The sequence below is a fragment of the Phodopus roborovskii genome, unplaced genomic scaffold (assembly GCF_943737965.1).
Source record: "Phodopus roborovskii unplaced genomic scaffold, PHOROB, whole genome shotgun sequence".
NCBI classification, from domain to species: Eukaryota; Metazoa; Chordata; class Mammalia; order Rodentia; family Cricetidae; genus Phodopus; species Phodopus roborovskii.
In genome coordinates this window covers 7,611,447-7,632,688 of record NW_026126433.1, presented here as the reverse complement: position 1 = coordinate 7,632,688, position 21,242 = coordinate 7,611,447, and the positions used below count along the sequence as shown (strand labels likewise).

The window sequence follows — 21,242 nt, the reverse complement described above, 5'->3', positions numbered from 1 at the left end:
TGACACATGCTTCTAAACCCTGTAGTTGGAAATTATAGGCAGAAAGGTCTGGAATTCAAGGTCATTTCTTTACATAGCTAGTTTGAGGCTAGCCTGGGCTACATGTTTCCAAAGGAAGAAAAAGATTACAGCTTTTCTTTTTTGTGTTTCATTTTACTTATTTAGAAAATTCATTTTTGGAACATAGTTTTGTTTTGTTTTTCCCCATCAGGATGAGGCTCCCTGAGTTGGCTGACAGCCATTTTGGTGGATTTTCATTCTATCTCTTGTTTAAATTATTCCTCACTCTCTTGGTGGTATCTCTATTTATTTTTGTCAGAAACAAACCACTGCCTGAATGAACAGCAAATAAAGAAGAAAGAAACATAGTTTCTCTCTTCTGGTATAAGGATGTGCACATAAACTAATAAAGCATGGAGGGCATCCGCTAAGATGGTAACTCTGTTCTTAAGGTAGTGCCCTATTTTAATAGATATTCAGTAGTTTTCCCCATGCTAGTCACTGAAATGAGTCCTGTGCATGGATTACCTCATATGATCATCTCAACAGCAATATACATCTCTTAATACTAATTTATCTTCACTTTACAGAGGAAGAAACAAAATCAACATGATATATTTTTGCACGTGCACCTCACATAGCACACAATGGGGCAGATAACTATAGCAGACCCTTTTGGATTCTGTAGTTTCAGTCTCTTGTATTTAGTTTCTTTCCATCCTTCATAAAATCTCCTATGGACCAGGTACTATATGAAGCATCTTATATAGATTATCTTAATTGTTTAATTCCAAGAACATCTGATGCTGTAGTTGCATCACTACAATTTTAGGAGGCTCAAGAAAATTCTCTCAAAACTACCTAAGCAGAAGCAGACTGGGAAGGCCCCATCACCAGAAGAACACAGCATAAAAGGAGAGAGGAAGGAGGCTGATTCGTCATGAGCCCAAGGCTTTCCAACTTCCAGAGAGGAAGTTTGTAGTCTTCAGAACTCCATAAAAAATCTTACTGCATGTGGCCGCTTATCACATCCAGTCCATTTCTTTTCTGTTACAGGCCACAGGGGGCAAGATGTTTGTGAAAACAAACTGTTGTAGTTATATCTAGGTGTACATGATTGGCAGAGTCCTGTACCAATAGCATGATCTGGGCTATACCAAAAACTAAAACTAAAAAATTCCTGGAGGTGGTGACGAATTAGAAAAGAGCTGGTTTTCTATCCACACTGTGTGATGAATGCACTCTTTGGTGACTCACTTCTTCAGAAATGCTCAGCTTGGATATGTACACCTGTCTTTTAAGTGTTCTCTCTTCCCTCTCCCCTCTCTCTTCCTCTTCCCTTAACCCTAATACACATATTAAAATCTATATTAAAACTTCGTATAGGGGTGTCTCAGCACTTAAGATTACCTAGTGATATTGCAGAGGACCCAAGTGCAGTTCCCAGCACCCACATAGCATAGCAGCTTACAACTATCTGCAAGTTCAAGCAGATCCTGCCCTTCCTCCTACAACCCAGTTTTATGTATGCAGATGGTACATACATACACACAGACTCACACACACAAACATAAAATAAGAAAATAAATTTTAAAAATAGATTCTCGGCTTGCTGCATAAAAATATAGTATTGATCCTAACTATTACCTTGTCACTATTATTCAATATTTTTCAAAATTGAGATAATTTACATCTTTATGAAACAAGTCTCTTTTCTCTGCATTCGATTCACAATTTATAATAGTTAAGTTTGATTAAACTTAGTGTGTTTATGTTGTCATCCCACTGCATTTGACAAAATATATTATATGAAGACTTTGAATAACTTTTTGGAAATATTTCAGCATTAAGTACAAATGAGATAAGTACAGAAAATAAATAACATCTCTTTTAAATTTTTTTTATTAATTTATTTTTTTACATTGCAATCACAATTCTCCCTCCCCTCCAATTTCCTTCCTACCCCCTGCCTCCCAACTGCTCCTTGGAGAGGGTAAGGTCTCCTCTAGGGAGTCTACTAAGTCTGTCCCATCATCTCCTTGAGGCAGGAAAGAGACAACGATTTCTTTTTCAGGGCACAGAGCTGAGGTACCTAGTGAATTACTAAGTTTGGTTCATTAACAACTCCGGGGAACTAATGAATCCTGCTAGCTCTAGTAGGATGGAGGCAGTGAGTAGGGACATAAAACTGAGTAAGAGATGGTATACAATGTGACTCAAATGTGTGAGTATAAATTTTAAAATCGCTAGTCACTAGAATTGTACCATCCTAGGCTCCAGGCTCTTCCATGTCATTACAGCCTTTCATTAGCAGACAAGTAGGCCCACGTCTTACAGAGAGAGACTCATGTGAGTTGGGGGTGGGTGAATTTCTTCTTTTAAGTGTTTTCGTACATGTCCCCATGGCTTCAGCAATGGTAAAACACTCTGAGGGGAAAAACCTGGGAGTTTTTGCTCTAGTCAAGAAGTATAGCCAGGACACAAATTGATTTGGGGTTCTGCATGCTACAACTGACCAGTACTTAATTCTGAAATTTACAGACAGGCTACAGTAAGAATTCATTTGACACTGAAGAACTGATGCAATGTGATTTACAGAATTATCTTTTGATGTCTGTATTTTACAATGACACCAGAATCTGATTGGTGCTTTAAAGACTATTGTGATAGTTTGACCTTGTACTGTATGCATCATAAAATATTCAACACATTAAATGGATTAAGGAGTACTTTTCTGACACTATAGAAATTATATTCAGAATGTCTGGCTACAGTCACAGATATGATAAAATGGAATTTTAGTATTATCATCATAGAGGGGACACGGATATTTCATTACATCATAGATAAGAACTTAACACATAACTGAGTCTTAACTGTTTAACAGGTGTAAATGGCAGAGCAATGTCTCCTGCCCCCTATTTCATGTAACCTCTAAGCTCCTGCATGTCTGAGGTGGGTCTTTGAGGCCACATATTCCTGTTTCCACCTTCCATGTGCTGGGATAACAAGCATGTAGCACCCTTCCATCATCTGCTTCCTCTTGCTTTAGTGCATGTCTCTGTAGTTGTAGTTGTAGATCATAAGTTAATCGCAACAGTTAAAGCTCTATGCAGAGATTATGTGGTTGTTCCAAGGAAGTTCTGCTCCTTCATTTGCTGCTTTAATTCATCTGGAACCACATTAATTCATCAAGAATTGCGTTTCATCCACATATGAATATTCCTGTAGTTTTGTACACCATCTGACTTAATGTCCACTTGGTTCAGTGGCTGGAGAGCTACAAGTAGACACAAAATATGACTCCAATGTCAAAAGCTTAATAGAAAGAATCTTCATGTTTAATCCAGACATAACCTGTGGTTGGAGATGGTCTTGATGCCAAATCATATTAAGAAAAACCTAAACAATATAAAATATTATGCATAAATATGCTCATGGTAAAATTTATGTTTCAGAAAAACTTTTAATGGAAAATGATAGGAATGAATGGTTTGATTGTGAAATGAAATTTTATACATTCCTTCAGAAGGTTTACATACCATATACTCAAATATAATTTTAAGTTTATAGGTAAAGGGTCAATTGGCCAGAGTTTACAGATGATGGCTTAGTTTTCTTGTGAAAGACCTTCCAAATGTTTTTGGTTGAATAAAAAAAATGAAATTTCACTTTGTCTTATTTATGATTTTTTGGTCAGGAGTTAGAGTCAGTTAATAGAAATGTATGTATGGGAATATTTATGCTTTATTGAAACAGATACAAAATAATTACAAGATCTGACTTCTGACTCAGGTGTTTCAGTGGAAAGAGGAAGAGGGTTTTGTGTATGTTTAATACCTTCCATGATGCCTAATAAAATCAAATATATTTTAACTAAAAGTTATATTTTTACTCTTTCATAACGCATTTATTACATTATCTTCACTGGGATGCTTCAAGGAGCAGCTATATTTACTTAAGTTAATTGCAGAATGCCTGCCATTTGTAAGGCTGCCTGAGAGTAACTCACCACTGAGGACTTTCAGGTGTGCAGGATGTTTCTTGGCATCAGACAGGTTATAAGTGTCCTGGATAATCAGAGTACCTAAAGTGGTCCTAAATATTCTTTACTATGCTTTCATAGTGAGCACTGTAAGAATTTCAGAGACTTTAGAAGATGCTGTGTGAGTTTGATAAACAGGGCTATTACTTCATCTCCTCAGTCTATTGCTGTAGTTCCTGAATGATAGCATTGTCAGAGGCAAGAGAAGGAGTCATAGGAGCCTGGTTAGTGGGTCAAGAGTGTGTACACATACCCAGTTATTGGCTATAGTTGACAGTCTGTGTAGGGGAAAATACAGGAAATGGGTCTGGAATACGAACTTGATGTCAAGTCACAGAAGACATCTGTGTTTGAATCAGTTTTATTTTTCAGCAAATTTGGATCTATTGGAGGTTTTATTTTATTTTAGTCTTTCTTTTCATTTACCAATTTGTACCTTTTGCTTTAGGCAAAGCGACACATTATGATACCCTTGTTGTTTCAGAAAGATGAGTTTCTGGTGTAAAAATGCCATAGACATTTAGGTTTGTAGTTATACAGGCTTCCACTAGGACCATTTGCATGGCAGGGAGTAGGGAAACTGCAAACATACTTTAGCAAGTGAACAGAGCCAATGACTGCTCACTTGGGGAGGAGAGAAAACAATTAAGAAGGGCAAAGGGCTGATCCAGAAATGATCTTGTGAGAGAAAGTGACAAAATGGCCACCATGCTACTCCAAAGAGGCAACAATGGAAGAAATTATTATGGCTGATTCTTTCAGGGGAGCAGCATGAATCAGCCAAGTTTCCTTAAATGCTAAACATTTCCCCACGGTCTATCGTAATTACACCACTCTCACAAAGGCATACAAACATAGTCTAGTTTGTTATGAGAAGATGCCATTGAAGATACCAGTGTGAGTAAATCCATCCTTTGAAAATCAGAGTGGCTGTTAAGGACCATCCCACTATATACAGAGCTGAAGCACACTGAAGGCCAGATGAGATGTAACCTGTGGTCACCAAGGAGCCAGGCAGAGTAGCATGAGTGACAATAATTACGTCAGTAATGGCAACAATAGTAGCCATTTTGTTTTGATCCAATGCTGTGTTCCATGCAAAATCCTATTATTTACATTTGCTGCTTCCTATGTTTCCACAAATTAGGATGGGTTTGCATTTCAAGGTACTGCAAAAGTTTGGGGAGTAAAGTCTGGATAATTAAAAGAATGGAAACTAGTAAAGGGTGAGTTGGAGGCTAAAGATCTGTGATGAGACCATATTAGCAGTTTAGATTGGAGTGCCAGGTACCCTAACTAGGCATTCGAGCTCACAAATACCTGTTAAGTACTTGTTTCAGCCTAGATCATAGATAATAAGGGGTGAATCGGACCTAATTCCCATCTGCCTAGCATCTGAAGCTTATATTGTAAGGGATGCCTTTTCTGACCTGTTTGTTGACCTGAGTGTGTGTGTGTGAGTGTGTGTGTGTACTTTTGTAGGTCCCGTCTGAAGCCCTCCCCAGGGTATTGTAAGGGATGCTTTTTCCGACCTGACTTTGGACCTGAAGCTTGTGTGTTTGTGTTTGTGTGTGTGTGTCTGTGTGTACCTCTCTCTCTCTCTCTCTCTCTCTCTCTCTCTGTGTGTGTGTGTGTGTGTGTGTGTGTGTGTGTTTAGGTCCCAGTTCACCTTTGTTCCTAGGCTTTCTTGCTGATTATCAGGGAACACAGTGGCTGGGACAGTAGGAGCTCAGCTGCATGCCAGACACAGACAGACAGGGAAACACATCTCGAGAGAGAGAGAAAAACATTTTTCTTAAAATTCTTCTCTTCTAAATCAAGGTAGGAATTAGGGCAACTGGCATCAGGATGGAACCAAGGGTTAAAAAATATATAATTATACTTAGTCATTCCCCAACATGTGGGCCAGACTGTCTTCCAAGTTGTGCATATATATGTGTTTGCTCTAGCATGTTATACAGACACTGTGGAAATCACTTATTTTGTCCTGTTCCCATGGACTCAGTGCCACTCGCACTCACATTACTCAATTTATTTTCCCAACACTCTCATTATGCTGATATTATGAAACTTGCATGGAAATCAACTCAAAGGTTAAGTGCCTTACACAGAGGTACACAGAGGGTGTGGAGACGAGGCATGCCTTGCAGCTCACTTTTCCCCACAAGATCAGGAGTCTGAAAGCAAAGCCCCGGGGAGGGTGTCAACCCTGGAGTTACTGCACACTGTGCTGAACACTGTCTTGAAAGGCTGAATTAATTAGAATGGATAAAATAATGAAAAATCAAACCTGTACAAAGTTGAGGGTACTTCCAAACACATTGGCTTCTTTAGTTCTTTAGTTCTACAGCAGAAAGGAGGAAATATTTGGCTTTTTGAGAATAGCCATTAGTTATTCTCTAGAAATTGAAGATGCTTACAAAATGTCTTAAGCACTATAAAAACTGCCCACTTCTTATTGACACAGGTGTGTGTCATATGTTTTGCCTTAGTCTTTGTGACTATGTATAGGCTCATCATGTTATTTTCTTGAATGCATTCACATCAGACAGATAGAAAGGAGAAGAGGAAAATGATGCTGTTTTTGTGCTCCATTACAATTTAGCTTTATTTTATTAAACAGTTTATTTATCATAAGGTTTTTCATGGAAACTTTAGATGAAGCCTTTTGTTGTGATGCTTTAAACACTCTGCAGAATAGTGCAGGAAATAGATCAAAATAGTCAACAAAAATATTGTAAATATGGCAGCCGGTGTTGGAATTTGGGGAATAAATCTTTGAGTATAATAATTTATTCACTTGAGCTGTTGTTTCAGCAAAGTATTTCATCTTAGTTTCAAAATAGTTGTTATTCATTACTAAACATGTTTAAAGATTGAAGCAGAAAAATTGATTTCATTCTGTCCAGATATCCTAAATAAATTCTCAGGTGTTAGAGTTGGGGGCTCTTTTGGGAAAACCGATCAGATAGGGATTACGGCCTTGTGGTTAATTAATAGGAAGGGTAGTAGGGGCCAGTTCGGGGGTAACCTAGCGTCTGAGTAAAGGGGGCTTCACAGTGTGAGGACAATAACGGGGTGCTAATTCTGAACGCACACAGTGCTGTCCTACAAAGACTCAGGATGTGTAGGAAATCAACCCTCCTGCAGTCCCGGCAAGCCAGACTGACCCCGGCAAATGAAAATAATCAAAAGTAATTAGAAGCGTGCTGGACGACTCCTCCGAGAGCCGAGCGGGAGAGTAAACACGCCTGAATCCTCGAGCCACTGCAAAGGCCCATGTCTGAGCTGTTAGGTGCCCTGACCTTGTCCACATAAAGATGTGATTTATGAAGTGCAGGGCACAGCAGCAGGGCTTCTGTCTTCTCCTGGAGAACCAAATTACTGAGGCTGAGATGAACATGCTTTCAGTCGGGCCATTTCCAGACCAAGGGAAATGTTTTATTTACCTTTTTTTTTTAACCTTTAATTTCCTCCTCTTCCTTCCTTCCTTTCCCCCTTCCTTCCTTCTTTCTTTCCTTCCTTTCTTCCTTCTTTCTTCCCTCCTTCCCCCTGCTTCTTTCCTTCCTTCTTTTCTGTAGAACTGCATCAACAGATTTAAGAAAGCGGGGCGGTGGGGGGGGTAAATAAAAAGGAAGAAAGGTGGAGTTCCTCAGAAATGACCATTGTCTCTTTGCAGAGCCATGAGGGTAGGGTACTGTGGAGTTTCAGAACCTTTGTGTCTATGTCTTGGCACTGTGCTGGGCAGATTTGCACGTCTGCCTACCAGTATCTCAGAATTCAACTTCAAGTTCAAGCTTGTGACATACTTCCCTGATTAAGCAGTGTAAATAATTAAAATCAAATGGAACATTCATCACAGCCAATCCTACAGCCTTCTGATCTAGATTTTTGCACCTGAGCATTATATTTTATTCAAATCTTCTCACTGGATGAAAAGATTTAAATAGATTGTGGGTGGTGAGAATTTGGAGGACTCAGAGGGGAAGGAAATTGGCTGAGATATTTGTATCAAAATCAATGGGACATCTTTTAGATTTTTCTTATCTGTGTCTCACTTAAGTCCAACCATGCCCCACATACCGTTGTGCTATAGAAAGGAAACATTGATTTTCTTTTTAAACACACATCAATATCTATACACAAAGCTAATTTAATTAGCGAGCAGTTATTGTTCAGCCAAATGTCAATTTCTCAGATTATTTCATGCTTCCTGACATGAACTGTATGAAGCAAGATTTCATGGGCAGTCTGTGAATGAGACTGCTAGTGAGAAACCCCCAAACCTACATTTGCACAGTGTTAGGAGGGGGAAAAAAGTCAAGCTTGGAGTTCGGTGGCTGTTTAGCCACCCCAAGAACCCAGAGCTACAGAATTAAAGGGACTGTACTTAGGGCTAAAGCTATAAAGTGCCTTCCTCTATAAACTCAAAACATAATGTCAGGGTGAATGGGAACCTACTTTATTAACTTTATGGTATTGAAAACTGCCAGAGAGTTGTCTTGTTTTTAAATACCGTCCTCTGCAGAGTGTTACAGGGCCGTTTGTCCACAGGAAGCCATTAAAAGTGGACAGTGCAGTCATTTCATCTGGCTTTTGGTGGACTGCTTTTCTTTCTTTTAATGATGTGCTGGCATGTACCATGCCCATAGGGTCTCCATTAGCTGGACTCTTGCTTCTGGGACAACCATGAAGTTTAAGGTTTTAAAAGAGGCATTGGTTTACAGTCCTGTGGGAATCACTTGAATACTGGGGCACTAAGTTATTACTGGTTTAACTAATATATTGACTTATTTTAAATAAACAGTTCAACAATGAAGGCAGAACCCATGGCCTTATTGGAAATCTTTGGGCTTTTTAAAGATTCTGCAGTCCCTGTTGCCTGAGGAGGCAGAGAAAGGCTTGAGGGGGGTTTATACCCTTTCAAACCAGGAAGAAAACACATTAACCTCTTCCACCCCTGCCCTGCCATCTACCAAAGTGGAATTTTTATAATTCCTAGAGAATCTGCTTAGATCTCAGACTTTCCAATGTCTCCTTGGTAAACAACAATTAAGAAAATAAAGAAGTGTGATGCAGCTCCTACTGAAAAGCCTTTTAAAAGTTTGATTCTTAAAAAAAAAATCTGATGAACTAATGTGTTTCTTGCTATCCCAAATATCCCAAAGCCATACATTTGTTTAAAGCTGCTCCTTCCAATTCTATCCCCTTGATATTTAGGTCATATATCCCGATACATGCTTGCAAATTAAAGCTGGTTTGAGAGTATAGTAAAAACCATTATTTTTAATAGCCCATTGCAAGGGCAGTGCTAAGCTCTGCAGAACACACATGCTCCTGAGTTCTACAGAGCAGAAAGCAGTTTTTGCAGTGGCTTAGCGTGTACCTGGTAACTCCTGTAAGCAGACTTCTCTAGAAATCCCAAGGAGTAGAGGGTGTTGGGGTTGGTATTTGGCTCCTTGTATTTATTGTTTTAGAAACCTCCTGACTGGAAGCAAGCTTACAGGGGAGAAAAGCAAGCTCTTTGCCAGACTCTGGCTCTCTCTCTACCCTTGGGTGGGCCTGTGTTTCCTCTGATGGGGTACATCTTCTAATGGATTACTATTAGAAGAACCACATGCTAGGGAGCATGTCTTTCTCTGTATTTTAAGTTATATTAAGAAAAGGTATGATGGCTATCTTCATGTGAAGTTATTGCCTTTAGTGTACAAGAGTGATAATGGCGACAGCAATAATATTTAATATGAAACAAATATTAAATTATTAGTGGTGATGCTAGAATGGATCCTTCCTGTCTTTAGACACATCTAGTAGGGTCTCAGGGAGGATGTGTTTAGAGAAGGGATTCTCAGAGGTAGGAATATCCTCCACGTAGGCAGTGGCACAGGACCTGGATGTGACTAGCAGGCTGGAACCTGGTGGCTTCACCTGGGTTGATGAGGAGGCACTGTGCTTTATTTCGGGATACATCGCCACCTACTGGCCTCCTGCCGTACCTTCAAGGATCCTGTCCGGACCCATTGCCCCGCCTCCCACACCAGAAGCTAATACAGAGGGAAAAAAAAAAAAAAAACCTCAAAGGGAGGCTTTCTCCCTGGAATGTGAATTTAGTCAGGACCTGTCACTGATTCCCCAGGACTTTTGTCTCTACGCCAGCGTTTCCTGCTTGTAAGAGAAGTCTTGGGAAGGTTAGGCAGTGGGTGCTACAAGGTCTGGCCGGGTGATGTAGGTCAGGAATGGTTTGGGGCACTGAGCACCCGAGCCCCGATCAAGCCCAAGTGTCTGAAGCAATCAGTTCCCCCAGATTACTTGTATTTAATACACAATGCATCATAAAACAAATCTCTCATCCTGACAGGAAGAAAATAGAACAGCTCATAGCTCCAGCTAGTCCAATTTATGGCTAAATTAAAAAAAAAAAAAAAAAAAAAAAAAAGCTCCAACAATGGCAAGTTGAGGAAGGACCTGCGATCAATGCAAGGAGGCCAGGGCTCCTCAAGGTTCTCAGGCCAGGCTCTATGGGAATATCTGACTGCTTAGGTTATTTACAAAGGATTTTTTCCTGTCTACCTACCACTGCTGTGAGATTTTCCCCTCAAACAATGGCCATTATCTGAAAGAACAGTTCAATGTCACAGATAACAGACCACCAAAATGAATTAGTCACCACCTCTTGTCATTTACTATCCCCCACATCCTTGTCTTCTGTTACTATTTTTGTTTTCCGATCAGCATTTTGGGGAAAATAAAGATCTACTACTTTTTCACATTAACTTGCACTTGGAGAAAACAAAAAGAGGGTGGCACTTGTGAGACCTGGTCCATAGACAAAAGTTTAATGTCAGCACATTGTAAGCCTGATGGCTGGCTCTACCTCTCCTAGGTAATTGCCCCTAGACCTGGGCACTTTGCTTAACTTTCCATTGTTGAGTTGGGAATAAATTGGATTCTGGGCTTTGGGATCTCTAGCCTAGCAAGGGTGGGGCTCTGTGTTTGCTCCTTTTTTTTTTTCTTTTGGTTGGGTGGGGGGTGGAGAAAGGAGCTCGATTTCTCTCTCTCTCTCTCTCTCTCTTTTAATTAATGGAGTTATCTTATCAAGCATTTATTCCCAATTAAACTGTGGGTTTAATAATATTTATCGTAATTTGTCTACAAATAAACACATTGATTCTTATATTTTGCCATCCATTCTCCAAATTCTTTCGCCCAATGTTACTTCTGCATTTTATTGATAGAAACTGTCCAAATATAAAGTTATCTAATGTATAAAATATGGATCACTAAAAACAAACACTTGTATAATTCTACTTTGGGGTGGTTATGGTCTTTTAAATAATGTAGCAAAGATAATAGCAAAAAATCTCCAGATAGTTCTCAATCTACTAAATCCATAGCACTCTATTTGAGAGATTTATGCAAATAATGTTTTAGATTTTAAGCTTTGTTCTTGTGTGTGTGTGTGTGTGTGTGTGTGTGTGTGTGTGTGGAGGGATGACTTAAAATGTAGCACACTTTTTTTTTTAACTGATCCAACTATAAAGAAAGGGAATAAATTGAAGTACAAACTTAAAATTTGTTTTAAATATGCTTAACTGAAAATGTCTCTCAGTTTTCACTCTTGAAGCTGCTATCTTGAGACTTTTTAACGTTATTCTGGCCATCTCCAGAGCTTCCAAAGTACCAGCTGCTTGGAGGGCCATCCTTACACCCCTGGAAGATTTCTTCAACCCACCCCATCCCTCCCATCCCCCACCCAACTCTCTCTCTCTCTCTCTCTCTCTCTCTCTCTCTCTCTCTCTCTCACACACACACACACACACACACACACACACACACACACACACACACACACACACACAGAGTTGTGCTCAGGACATCAAAACCAAAGAGATTTCCCTGGGGAAACAAATCCTGGCTGGAGAAATCTCCCCATTGGTTGTTTATCCGCAGAAATCTACATGTTTCAGGGGATGGCGCATCCATAATCAGTCTGTCCCTATAGGACTTGGGTCTTGGCGACCTTTTTGTGACCTCTCCCGCCAGAGGAGGCTGCTGTCACTTTAAAAATTTACTGAAAGAGGAGCCCGTCGTCTGGCTTCCGACCACTCTGGAGATAGCTCCTTTTCTCCCTCGCCCCGGTTTCTTTCTGGATGGCCGAGCAGATTCCCTTTAAAGAGACAGTTCATGAAATAGAAACCCTGCGGCTGGGCGCGGAGTGGCTAAAGGGGACGAGCGGGTGAGGGTCTGGACCCGAGAAGGCTCTGGGAGGGTCTGGGGGCCGTCCTGGCCTGGCAGGCCCCCCACCTTCGCAAGCTCTCCTCCTGCGGGTCTTGCCCTGGAGCTGGGAGAGAGGAGTGGAAGAAGTTTTAGTAGGTTTCAGATAACTTTCATTACACATCGGGCTGATAAGAGCTAGAGAAAGTGAGGAAAGAGGGAGGTGGTGAGAACAGAAGGAATAGCTGCGAGCTCCTTTAGGAAGGGGAAAAAAACCCAAATACACCAAACCCGGGTCATTTCTGGTCTTAAAACACTGTTGGCGGACAATAAACCCGAAACGCGTGGTCCAGGCGAACAGCTCCCAGGGAACGACAAACTTATCAGACACCCATTTGGAAGGCGAGACACGAGGCTTTTATTTTTTTTACTTTTTTACTTTTATTTTTTTAAAGTCTCGAAATGTTGCCGGGTGTTCTTTGAAAAGACTTTCCTACACGAGTGCCGGGTGCTGCTGATTTTGGTTTTGCTTAATTCTACTGTGATTGCTTTTGATTGCTGAGTTGAGGCCGTAGAAATCGGAAGGTAAGCGAACTCACTTTAAAAAGTCTTGGCTGTGGGCAGGGTGTCGCTGGGGACCGCGTCTGCGTCCCGGGTCTGCGTTGAGGTCCCGGTGTCCCCGGAGCGTCGCCGGTCGCCCGGGCTCCGCCGCCTCGGGTGGGTCTGTCTGCCCGGCTGGCTGCCGCCTTCTCGGCTCTCGCGTCCTCCTTCCCCTCCCTCCCCACGGTCTGTCGGTCAGGTTCGGGGACGCAGAAGGTGGGGTTGCCAAAAATCAGAATTCCTGGCACCAGCCAAGCGACTTTGGAAGTGGCTTTCGGCGGAGTCCCACCTTGCCAAGTAACAGCTTCGCTGGCCAACAGCGTGTGTGCTGCCTTAAGAAAGTCACATTCGGACCCTTTGGCTGCGGGCTGGGATTTTTCCCCCTTTTCGTTGGGTATTCTTTTTTTTTTTTTTTTTTAAAGGCCTTTCTCTCAAGTTCACCTAAAGGAATTATTAAATCGCTTTTGAAGCTTAACAGCTTTTGAAAACACAGGGCTGTGTGAGATGGGATGAGAGAAGATGCGTTGTTTATTTTATTTACATTTCCTAGGAGATTGAGACATTTGCGAACAAATGAAGTAGAGTGAATAACTCGCCAGGGGTGAGGGCAGTTAGTAGGCGGCCTTGGGTCAAGAATACTGAGAGTAAGGACCTCAGTATGCTGGTGAAACCTTTGAATAATCGTGTAACATTATGGAAGAAAAAAAAAAGACATTCTTTGAAAATGAATTTTTTAAAAAAAAATTTGCCTCGCTGTTGACAGAGGCAGTGGCAGCGATGTTAACACGGAATAAAATTACACCTATAATTTTATGTGCTCAGTACGTAATCTTTAACTCGCTTCCTCTGCTGCAAAGCTGAGGGGGTAGATGCTTCTTGACTTTAAAATTAACAAGTTTTCCACATCTTTCTGCAGCATGAAATGAGAGCAGCGTAGCATTTCAGTGGCTTCACTGATTTCCTTTATTAAATATTTCTCTGGTGTGTCAGTTGACATGCCTCCCCACCCCTTTTCTTCTTAGTCAAGAAAACAAACAACACACCCCAAATCAGAATAAATTAGCAGGCAAAACAATCCCACTTGGAAAAGAAAAACAAACTTTAAAATATGTGCTAATTATTTACCATTTTTATGTCTTGGAAGGGAAGAAATCTTAGTGCCATTTGAGTCTTCAGCCTTTTAAAGTTTGTAATTGTATAAATAATGTATTTGTCAACATTTGTCCTCCATAGAAAGGATATTTAACTCTCTGTTCGTGTGGAGAGATGGAGGGAAGGGAGCAATTATTGTCTTTCTCTTAGGTTACCATTTTCCTTTTTTAAATCCTGGGAGGACTTACTGCCCTTCAATGGCCCCACGGTCAAGGGCTTATTCATAGTGCTTTAGACTGGACCGCTCAGAACTGAGTTCTTGAAGTTTATGGTGAGTTAATGACTTGAATCTGCAAGTGGGTGATTATTGGAGTTCTATTCAAAACTGCTTTTCGTTCATATAGAGAAGGGTTTAATGTTAATTTCCAGACAGGTATATCAGGGGCAGAGTTCAAGGGTTATTTAATACATTAATTCTTGTCTTAGAGTATGTTGTTTAGTCTGGAGCAGAAAATGTCCTCACAGTTTGCATTAACTAATTGACATAGCATTGCCAGTCCCTAGTTCTCCACCATGAGGTCAGTGACTTCACAGCTTTTAATATTGATGCTTAACAAGTTATTGGGGTTAATGACTCAGAAAAGGCTTGGTCTGAGTATATGAAACCTTAAAATTGAAAGTCTCCCATCTCAATTTAGATTTCGCTAGTGTCCTGAGTAATATTAACATTTAGTAGAGGCCAAACACAAATCTTCAGGAAAATGATAAAACATAGCCATAAGGTAATGCTGGCAACATGTGATGATATCTGATAATTTTATACTTACCTATAAACCCCATTGTTATTTTGTTTACCAGACATAGTATGTAAACATGTATTGACATGGGTTAACTAAATCGTAGGTTGTCATACTTTTTGTACATATATATGTATATAATTTTCATTTGTTTGTCTTTCCTTTGATCAGAAGCATCTATGAGACAATTCTTTAACTAAGTGTGATTTTGTGGTGAGGAATGGCAAACTAATAAAAAAATTTTTAGTGATATTTAGATGGAAGTTTTTAATTGAATTAAAATGAAAAAAATGTAGAAGCCTTCACCCAGATGAGGAGGCCAGGCAGAGCTACAATATTGACAGCTGAATTATCCAAACCTTAATACTGAATGTTTACTTTAGAAATATTATGTTGCACATGCTGTTCTATAAAACACAATGGATAAAATTAAGTCATTGAGTTTATTCACAGATGAAAAGAAGCAAGCTTGTTTTGAAACCAATTAATCAGCTTTTGTGATAAGTTAAAATTGCTTTATGCCTTTTGTAAAAGCAGAATAACTTATGTCTTCTTTAAAGAGATATGTGCTGCCTGACCTTTTTCTTGTAAAGTTTCAAAGGAAGAATATACATTTCAATGAAATATTTTCAAGGGACTGACTACTTTTAGTAATGGGCCGATATGGCAATTTATTGTTCTCATCTTCTTCCTTCCAGATCTTAGATGAATTTTGCAATGTGAAGTTCTGCATAGATGCCAGTCAACCAGATGTAGGAAGCTGGCTCAAGTACATCAGATTTGCTGGGTGTTATGATCAGCACAACCTTGTTGCATGCCAGATAAATGATCAGGTATGTTGTAAAGATTTTCTCATCTTTCTTTGAGAACACTAAAATATCAGTGAATGAAAATAACAGTGAGCTGCAATGGACTCATGTGGCCTGATTGTTGATACGGCAGAATCTAAAACACAAAGACAAGATATAGAACTAAGACATTTTTAGCACTGCTTTTTCTCATTGATGTTTTCTTTGGGTGATCTGTTCATGATGTCTTAACATTTTTATCAGTGCTGCAGTTATTGCAGTGTGACTGAAGGGCTTAGAAACTAAGTATTTGATACTTTCTGTTACGTATTTCCTTTATCATCCTAATATGTACATTCATGTGAAGTATAGGGATAAAACAATCTGAGAATTAATTCAGAATTTGCAAATGGTATATTAGAAGTGTTACATAGTCATCATAGGTAGAAACATATGCATGCCATTGGTGCAGACTTACCTGATTATGCATTCTAAAGAACATAATTATGCTGAATTTCCTAAATCAATATAAGATGAGAATTTTGAGTTTCCTAAATCAATATAAGATGAGAATTTTACTCTTTGAATAACCAAAGTATTTTTCTTATATGTAAAGGAAAAGTTGAAAGTTATCACTGTTGGAGATTGTTCTGTGACTTTATGGCAGACCAAGAAGTAACAAAAGTAACTGTGAAATATGGTCGCAGTATTATCATGAAACGAATTTTACACTTAATAAAATATGAGTCTTGGTAACATTGTCTGAAAGTGCATGAAAAACGAGAAGTTTATCCTGTTGTTTTTTCTTGCAAACATCACTGAATTAAAATTTAATTGTATCAGTCATATATTTCTTTTAACACAATGGTGACTTAAATGTGTTTCCAAGACCATGTTGAAATGGTTGCTTGGCAGATCTACTACACTAAGAAAAAGAAAAGTTTAAATTAGATGGTTCCAATTGAAAGCTGTTAAATAAAGCTTGAGCATCACCCCAAGACTCCCAGCCATCATTAGGAGATTATTCTTTGGCATTTCACCAGCTTCCAGATCACAATTTTCTGGCTAAACTAAACATAAGGTAGTAAGTTGTAAAATTATGTTTAAATGGGAATCATTTAAATCTTCAGTATAGTCAAAAAATAATAAAATAATCAATTGAGTTTTCCCTTTGCTGTAAAAAAACAACAAAGTGTTATTGACAAATGAACAATTTATTAAATTAGCTATTGATTTCAAGCAGAACGTATCCCAAGTCTGATTTAGCAGTTATTGTCTCCAGCAGCAACAAATAATTTTTGGGCATCTGCTGTTTATAGATGTAGGAAATGGATAAGCGTTCTAAGGGGGTAAACTGTTTGTGCTGTGCTTCCTAATAAGGAAACTGGGGCTTCAAAAGATCCCTTTAAAATGAAATAATGTAGTTTTATCTTAATGATTATTTGCTGTCCTATTTACTGACAATAGACATAGATATAATATGTGTATATATATATATATATATGTATTTATTTAAAACTATTGTATGATCAGTGAAAAGATAATTGAAGAATTCTACTTGTAGCCAATTGAAGGCTACTTGCAGCTAATTTTGCATTTAATTTTTATTTCTAATGTTTTATAATACATAAGTTCTTCTTGAAAAAGTTGGTTGCATTTAAAAGGAAAATCCCATGGTTTCTAATTGTGTGTGAATCAGGTAGCTCATTATAGTTGGCATTTTTAATTTTTCTAATTAGTTTGAAAGTACACATTGTTTTCAGTGAAAACACATCCATTGTTTTAACAATATCCATTGTTTTAACTGAAGAAGCAGAGAAAAAATGGGAAAGACACAGAACACCATTATCAAATGTATCTTTATTATTTCATTCAGTATTCATTCTAAAGTTCTATATTATCATCTTCACTTTGATTGCATATCAAATAACATAATTGTGAAATTAATACTGTATGGTCAAGTAGGTTCATCCATAAACTTGAGAGAAAAGTCAGAGATAAAAGATGTCTGTAATAGGTATGTCTCTGTAGACTATAGCATCATACTTAGCTCAGGTAACAGAAACAAGAACACAGATACCTTAACAGTGTGTATCTGTATATTATAAAATATTCATCTGTAAGCACATATGTGGTTCCAAAAAAGTCACATAGATGGGCATCTCCGGACAGCTTTGAAATGTAAATACTAAACTAGGTGCAAAGATACAGAGCTGACAACAAAGACCCTCCAGATGTGTTTTTGCATCTGCCTTTCCATGGTAGGAGCTGTCAAATGGTGACTAGGTACAGCTCATCTCATTATAAACACACCCATCATTGGAGATTCCATTTACTATCTAGACACTGATAGAGGCCCTGAAAACAGGGGTAATTATTAAATTAGTGATGCCAGCTTACCTGTATAGCACAAACTTGTAGTCTTCCAGAAAAAAAAAAAAAACATCATAAAAATGCTCCTTTTTTTGCTCTGATTCTTAGAAGGACTTTAAGTTATTAAAAGGCTTTTGATGGCACAATATGTAAATATTATAGGCTCTGAAAAGAAAGAATTTCAGGGGAATCTTCCAGCTGTGATCTAGTTCTGGTAATGTTTATGTCAGCAAACAAAGAAGGCAATGGCTACCGAACAAATGGCAGGTGTGTGCATATTAGTCTATTTTGGTGAAGACATATTAAAAACTTTGTAATGTTTAAGTTAAAATTTAATCAATTTAAGTCAGTCTCATGATATTGTGGAAGGTTAAGATCTACAAAAGGAAATAAATATGCATGCTAAGATTCTGAAGTTTGATAGTAAGAGGCTGTCAGAACACGTGTCCTGGATAAAACCCATGTGGGCCTTGTTTGATTGGTGGATTTTGTTTTTTAAGTAATACTAATAATGAATGTAATCTGATTTATGTTATAAAATAGAAACAGTGACCATGCAATATACCATTCCTCCCTACTTTTCCATAAGCAGGCCATTTTCCTTGGGTCAAACTTTTTAACAGATTCATGTGCATGTGTGCATGTGTGCATATATGTGTGGACGTGATTGTTCATGTGTTACTCTCTTTCAGATCTTTCATACCAGAATGAGCTTTGAAAAATGTAGCTTTCTTTCTTGACACTATTGCCTAGAAAGACTCGGGTCTTATGACTTTAGATGTCTTTTTCCTTTCACATTCTTAGAATTATTGCTGTATGTTGGGGAGGGGCAGAAATTCTGGGCATGCTGGCATTGCTGCAGAAACGTAATTCCTAAGGAGCTGCAAGTCTGACTGATGTTGTATTCCCCAACTGAAAGTACTGAGTTAACTGTGGTAATTTATCTTTATAAAGGAAGGCCATGCCAAAGACACTAGGACTGAGACCCCAATCACAGACAAGTCATAGAATAGTACAACCATTCAAATACCCAAACTTCCTGATCCTTGGTGTCTTGATTGCTTTCCCTACATTCCTTACAGTTTGTGCTCAATGCTACATAGCTTTACTGCTGACACCCAACACTGAGTTTCGGATTTTTCATTCCCAGCGACAGACAATGCACAGATGCATTAGATAGCCTGGGTGGCTTACAGGGGCACCAAATGCTTCTGAGCAGTAGGGTGGGGTAGGAGCAAAGGCAGAGGAGCTGGATACTGGAAGTTGCCCCAAGTCAGGTCCTCAAGGGGACCCAAACATGAGTTTTATCAGCTATTCAGAGACATCATTTACATCAGAAGCACCTGCCCCCACATATTTAGAGTCAAATAGTCCAGACATCTAAATGTTTTACTGAGCCTTTTAAAATTTCTTGTTGCTTTTATACCTTTCTTTTGAAGTCTTACAGATTGCTTCCTTTTCTGAGCCAGTTTGATTGGAGGATGTAGCACACTTCTTTAGACTTGGCCTCACCTTGCTTTTGCATCTCTCTCCACTGTCTCCTAAGCTTTACTTTTCTATTCTTTGCTTCAAATCAAAGGCCAGCCTACCTACAGGTTGTTTATGACCCTCAAGCAATGCTTGTTCTCGTCATTAAATATATTCACAAGTTTTGTGTGCTTATGGAATAGTTTTTAGCCTAAAGTGTCTTTAGAGTAAAACTCTTAATTATAATGAGGGGGTTTAAGCTCAGTTCATGTAAATTGACCTTTTAGATGAAAGCCAAGCCCATCATTGTATCATGGTAATCAGAATGATCTGGGTTTATTCTGTGGGAAAATTTGTATGTGTTTGAGTATTAGTGTTCTGTATCATGGAAGGGAACACAGTCATTTGAATCCTGTCCTATCCTCACATGGCCTTCAAATGGAGGAAAGACCTCCTAAAGCTAGGGCATTATTAATCTTGTCATTTACACAAAGTGATAAGTACTTTCATTTTAAACGGGCTCTTGACAGCTGGTATTTAGTAAGTAGAACCAGGGAAGTCTACTGTTGCCTCTGAATCAAAAGAAATGCTTCGATAAGAGATTACCTAATGCCTGATGTCCATTCTGAAGCAACGAGATAGAGAAGAAAGTGTGCGCCATGGAGAATACAAAGTGAGAATTCACTCGAGGGACCCTGCCAGCTCCCTGGTGGTTAATGAATGGCAGTAAGACTCTCAGTGTTTTCAGTTGGAATGGGCATTGTTCTCATTTGTGTTTTACCTTATAAACTTTTAACTGCTTCCAGGATGATCATGGTTGATTTGGCACACCCGCTTCCACTCTGTTCAGACTCATATGAGTGATGCTATCAGACTGTGTGACACTAGAACAGTGTTGTTATTGCAAGCTTATTATGGGCTCAATTATTAACTTATTTTCTTTGGCCTTTTACTGAGGAGGGGAAAAATTCACTTTCCTTCAACATTCACTTAATACATATGGCGCAAAAACAGCAAGGAAAACAACTCCGAGTGTAGAAATTGGGGAGTTCTTTAACCTCTCCCCACTTTGTAAAAAAATGTTTACCTCCACTGTCAAATAATTTGTTAATTTCTCTTCCTTTACAAGGATTTCTTTTCGTGTTTTGTATGCCTTCTTTTGATGTTTAAGTTATTATTGGCTTTGGGCATTTTCTTTGCTTTGCTTTTAAGTCAAGTCCTACTTTTATACCAAAGTTATACTCTGCTATTTTAAGATGAATGCCAGCTGGCAGTGCCTAGGGACCGGACCAGCTTTGTGTGTAGTGTGCAGGCTGACTCTGGGGGATGCTATCTGCTTGATGAGTTGCTTCCTTTCCTCCAAGATGAAATTGCCGCAGACATAGTTTGCTGCTTGATATTTGCATGAGAAAGAAAGTACCACCATTCTTCCCATGTATAATGCTTGGGACATGATGGTGATGTAACATAATCAGATTTTTTTTTATTAAGACTCACAGAACCATGCCTTGAAGAGCATGACCTAAAGTATGACAACCACATTTAAGTTGGAAACAGTGGCCTGATATATCACATGCACATTTTAAGTAATCGGTGTTTGCATGTAGACATCCTTTTTCATTCAGGAAGAGCTAAAAATGTCATGTGCTCTGGAGGTTCTAGTTCTTTCTGGTATGAAGCCAGGAAGGTACTCAGCAGCAAGGATAGTCAAGGGCAGAAGAAAAGCCTCCAACTTGGTAGCACATCACCCAAAGATGATCTTCAGCTTCTTTGTAATGTAATGGTGGAACTTTTGACAAACCTTCAGAGCCCACACAGAATGATCACAAAGTTTCCTTAGAATAAAACAAAATGACCAGTATAAGG

General features: G+C 39.0%; 1 protein-coding gene across 7 annotated transcripts in view; it reads left to right on the top strand.

The window, feature by feature from the left end:
- Positions 1–21,242, top strand: part of Mecom (MDS1 and EVI1 complex locus) — a 540,594-nt gene that overhangs the window by 469,170 nt on the left and 50,182 nt on the right. For 6 of the 7 annotated variants that reach the window (XM_051185854.1, XM_051185852.1, XM_051185853.1 and 3 more), the window contains exon 3: positions 15,447–15,581. In XM_051185854.1, the coding sequence (XP_051041811.1) occupies positions 15,447–15,581 (135 nt within the window). Of the gene's footprint in view, positions 1–12,048; positions 12,845–15,446; positions 15,582–21,242 lie in introns of those variants that run through there. The other variant, XM_051185856.1, reaches the window with a different exon arrangement.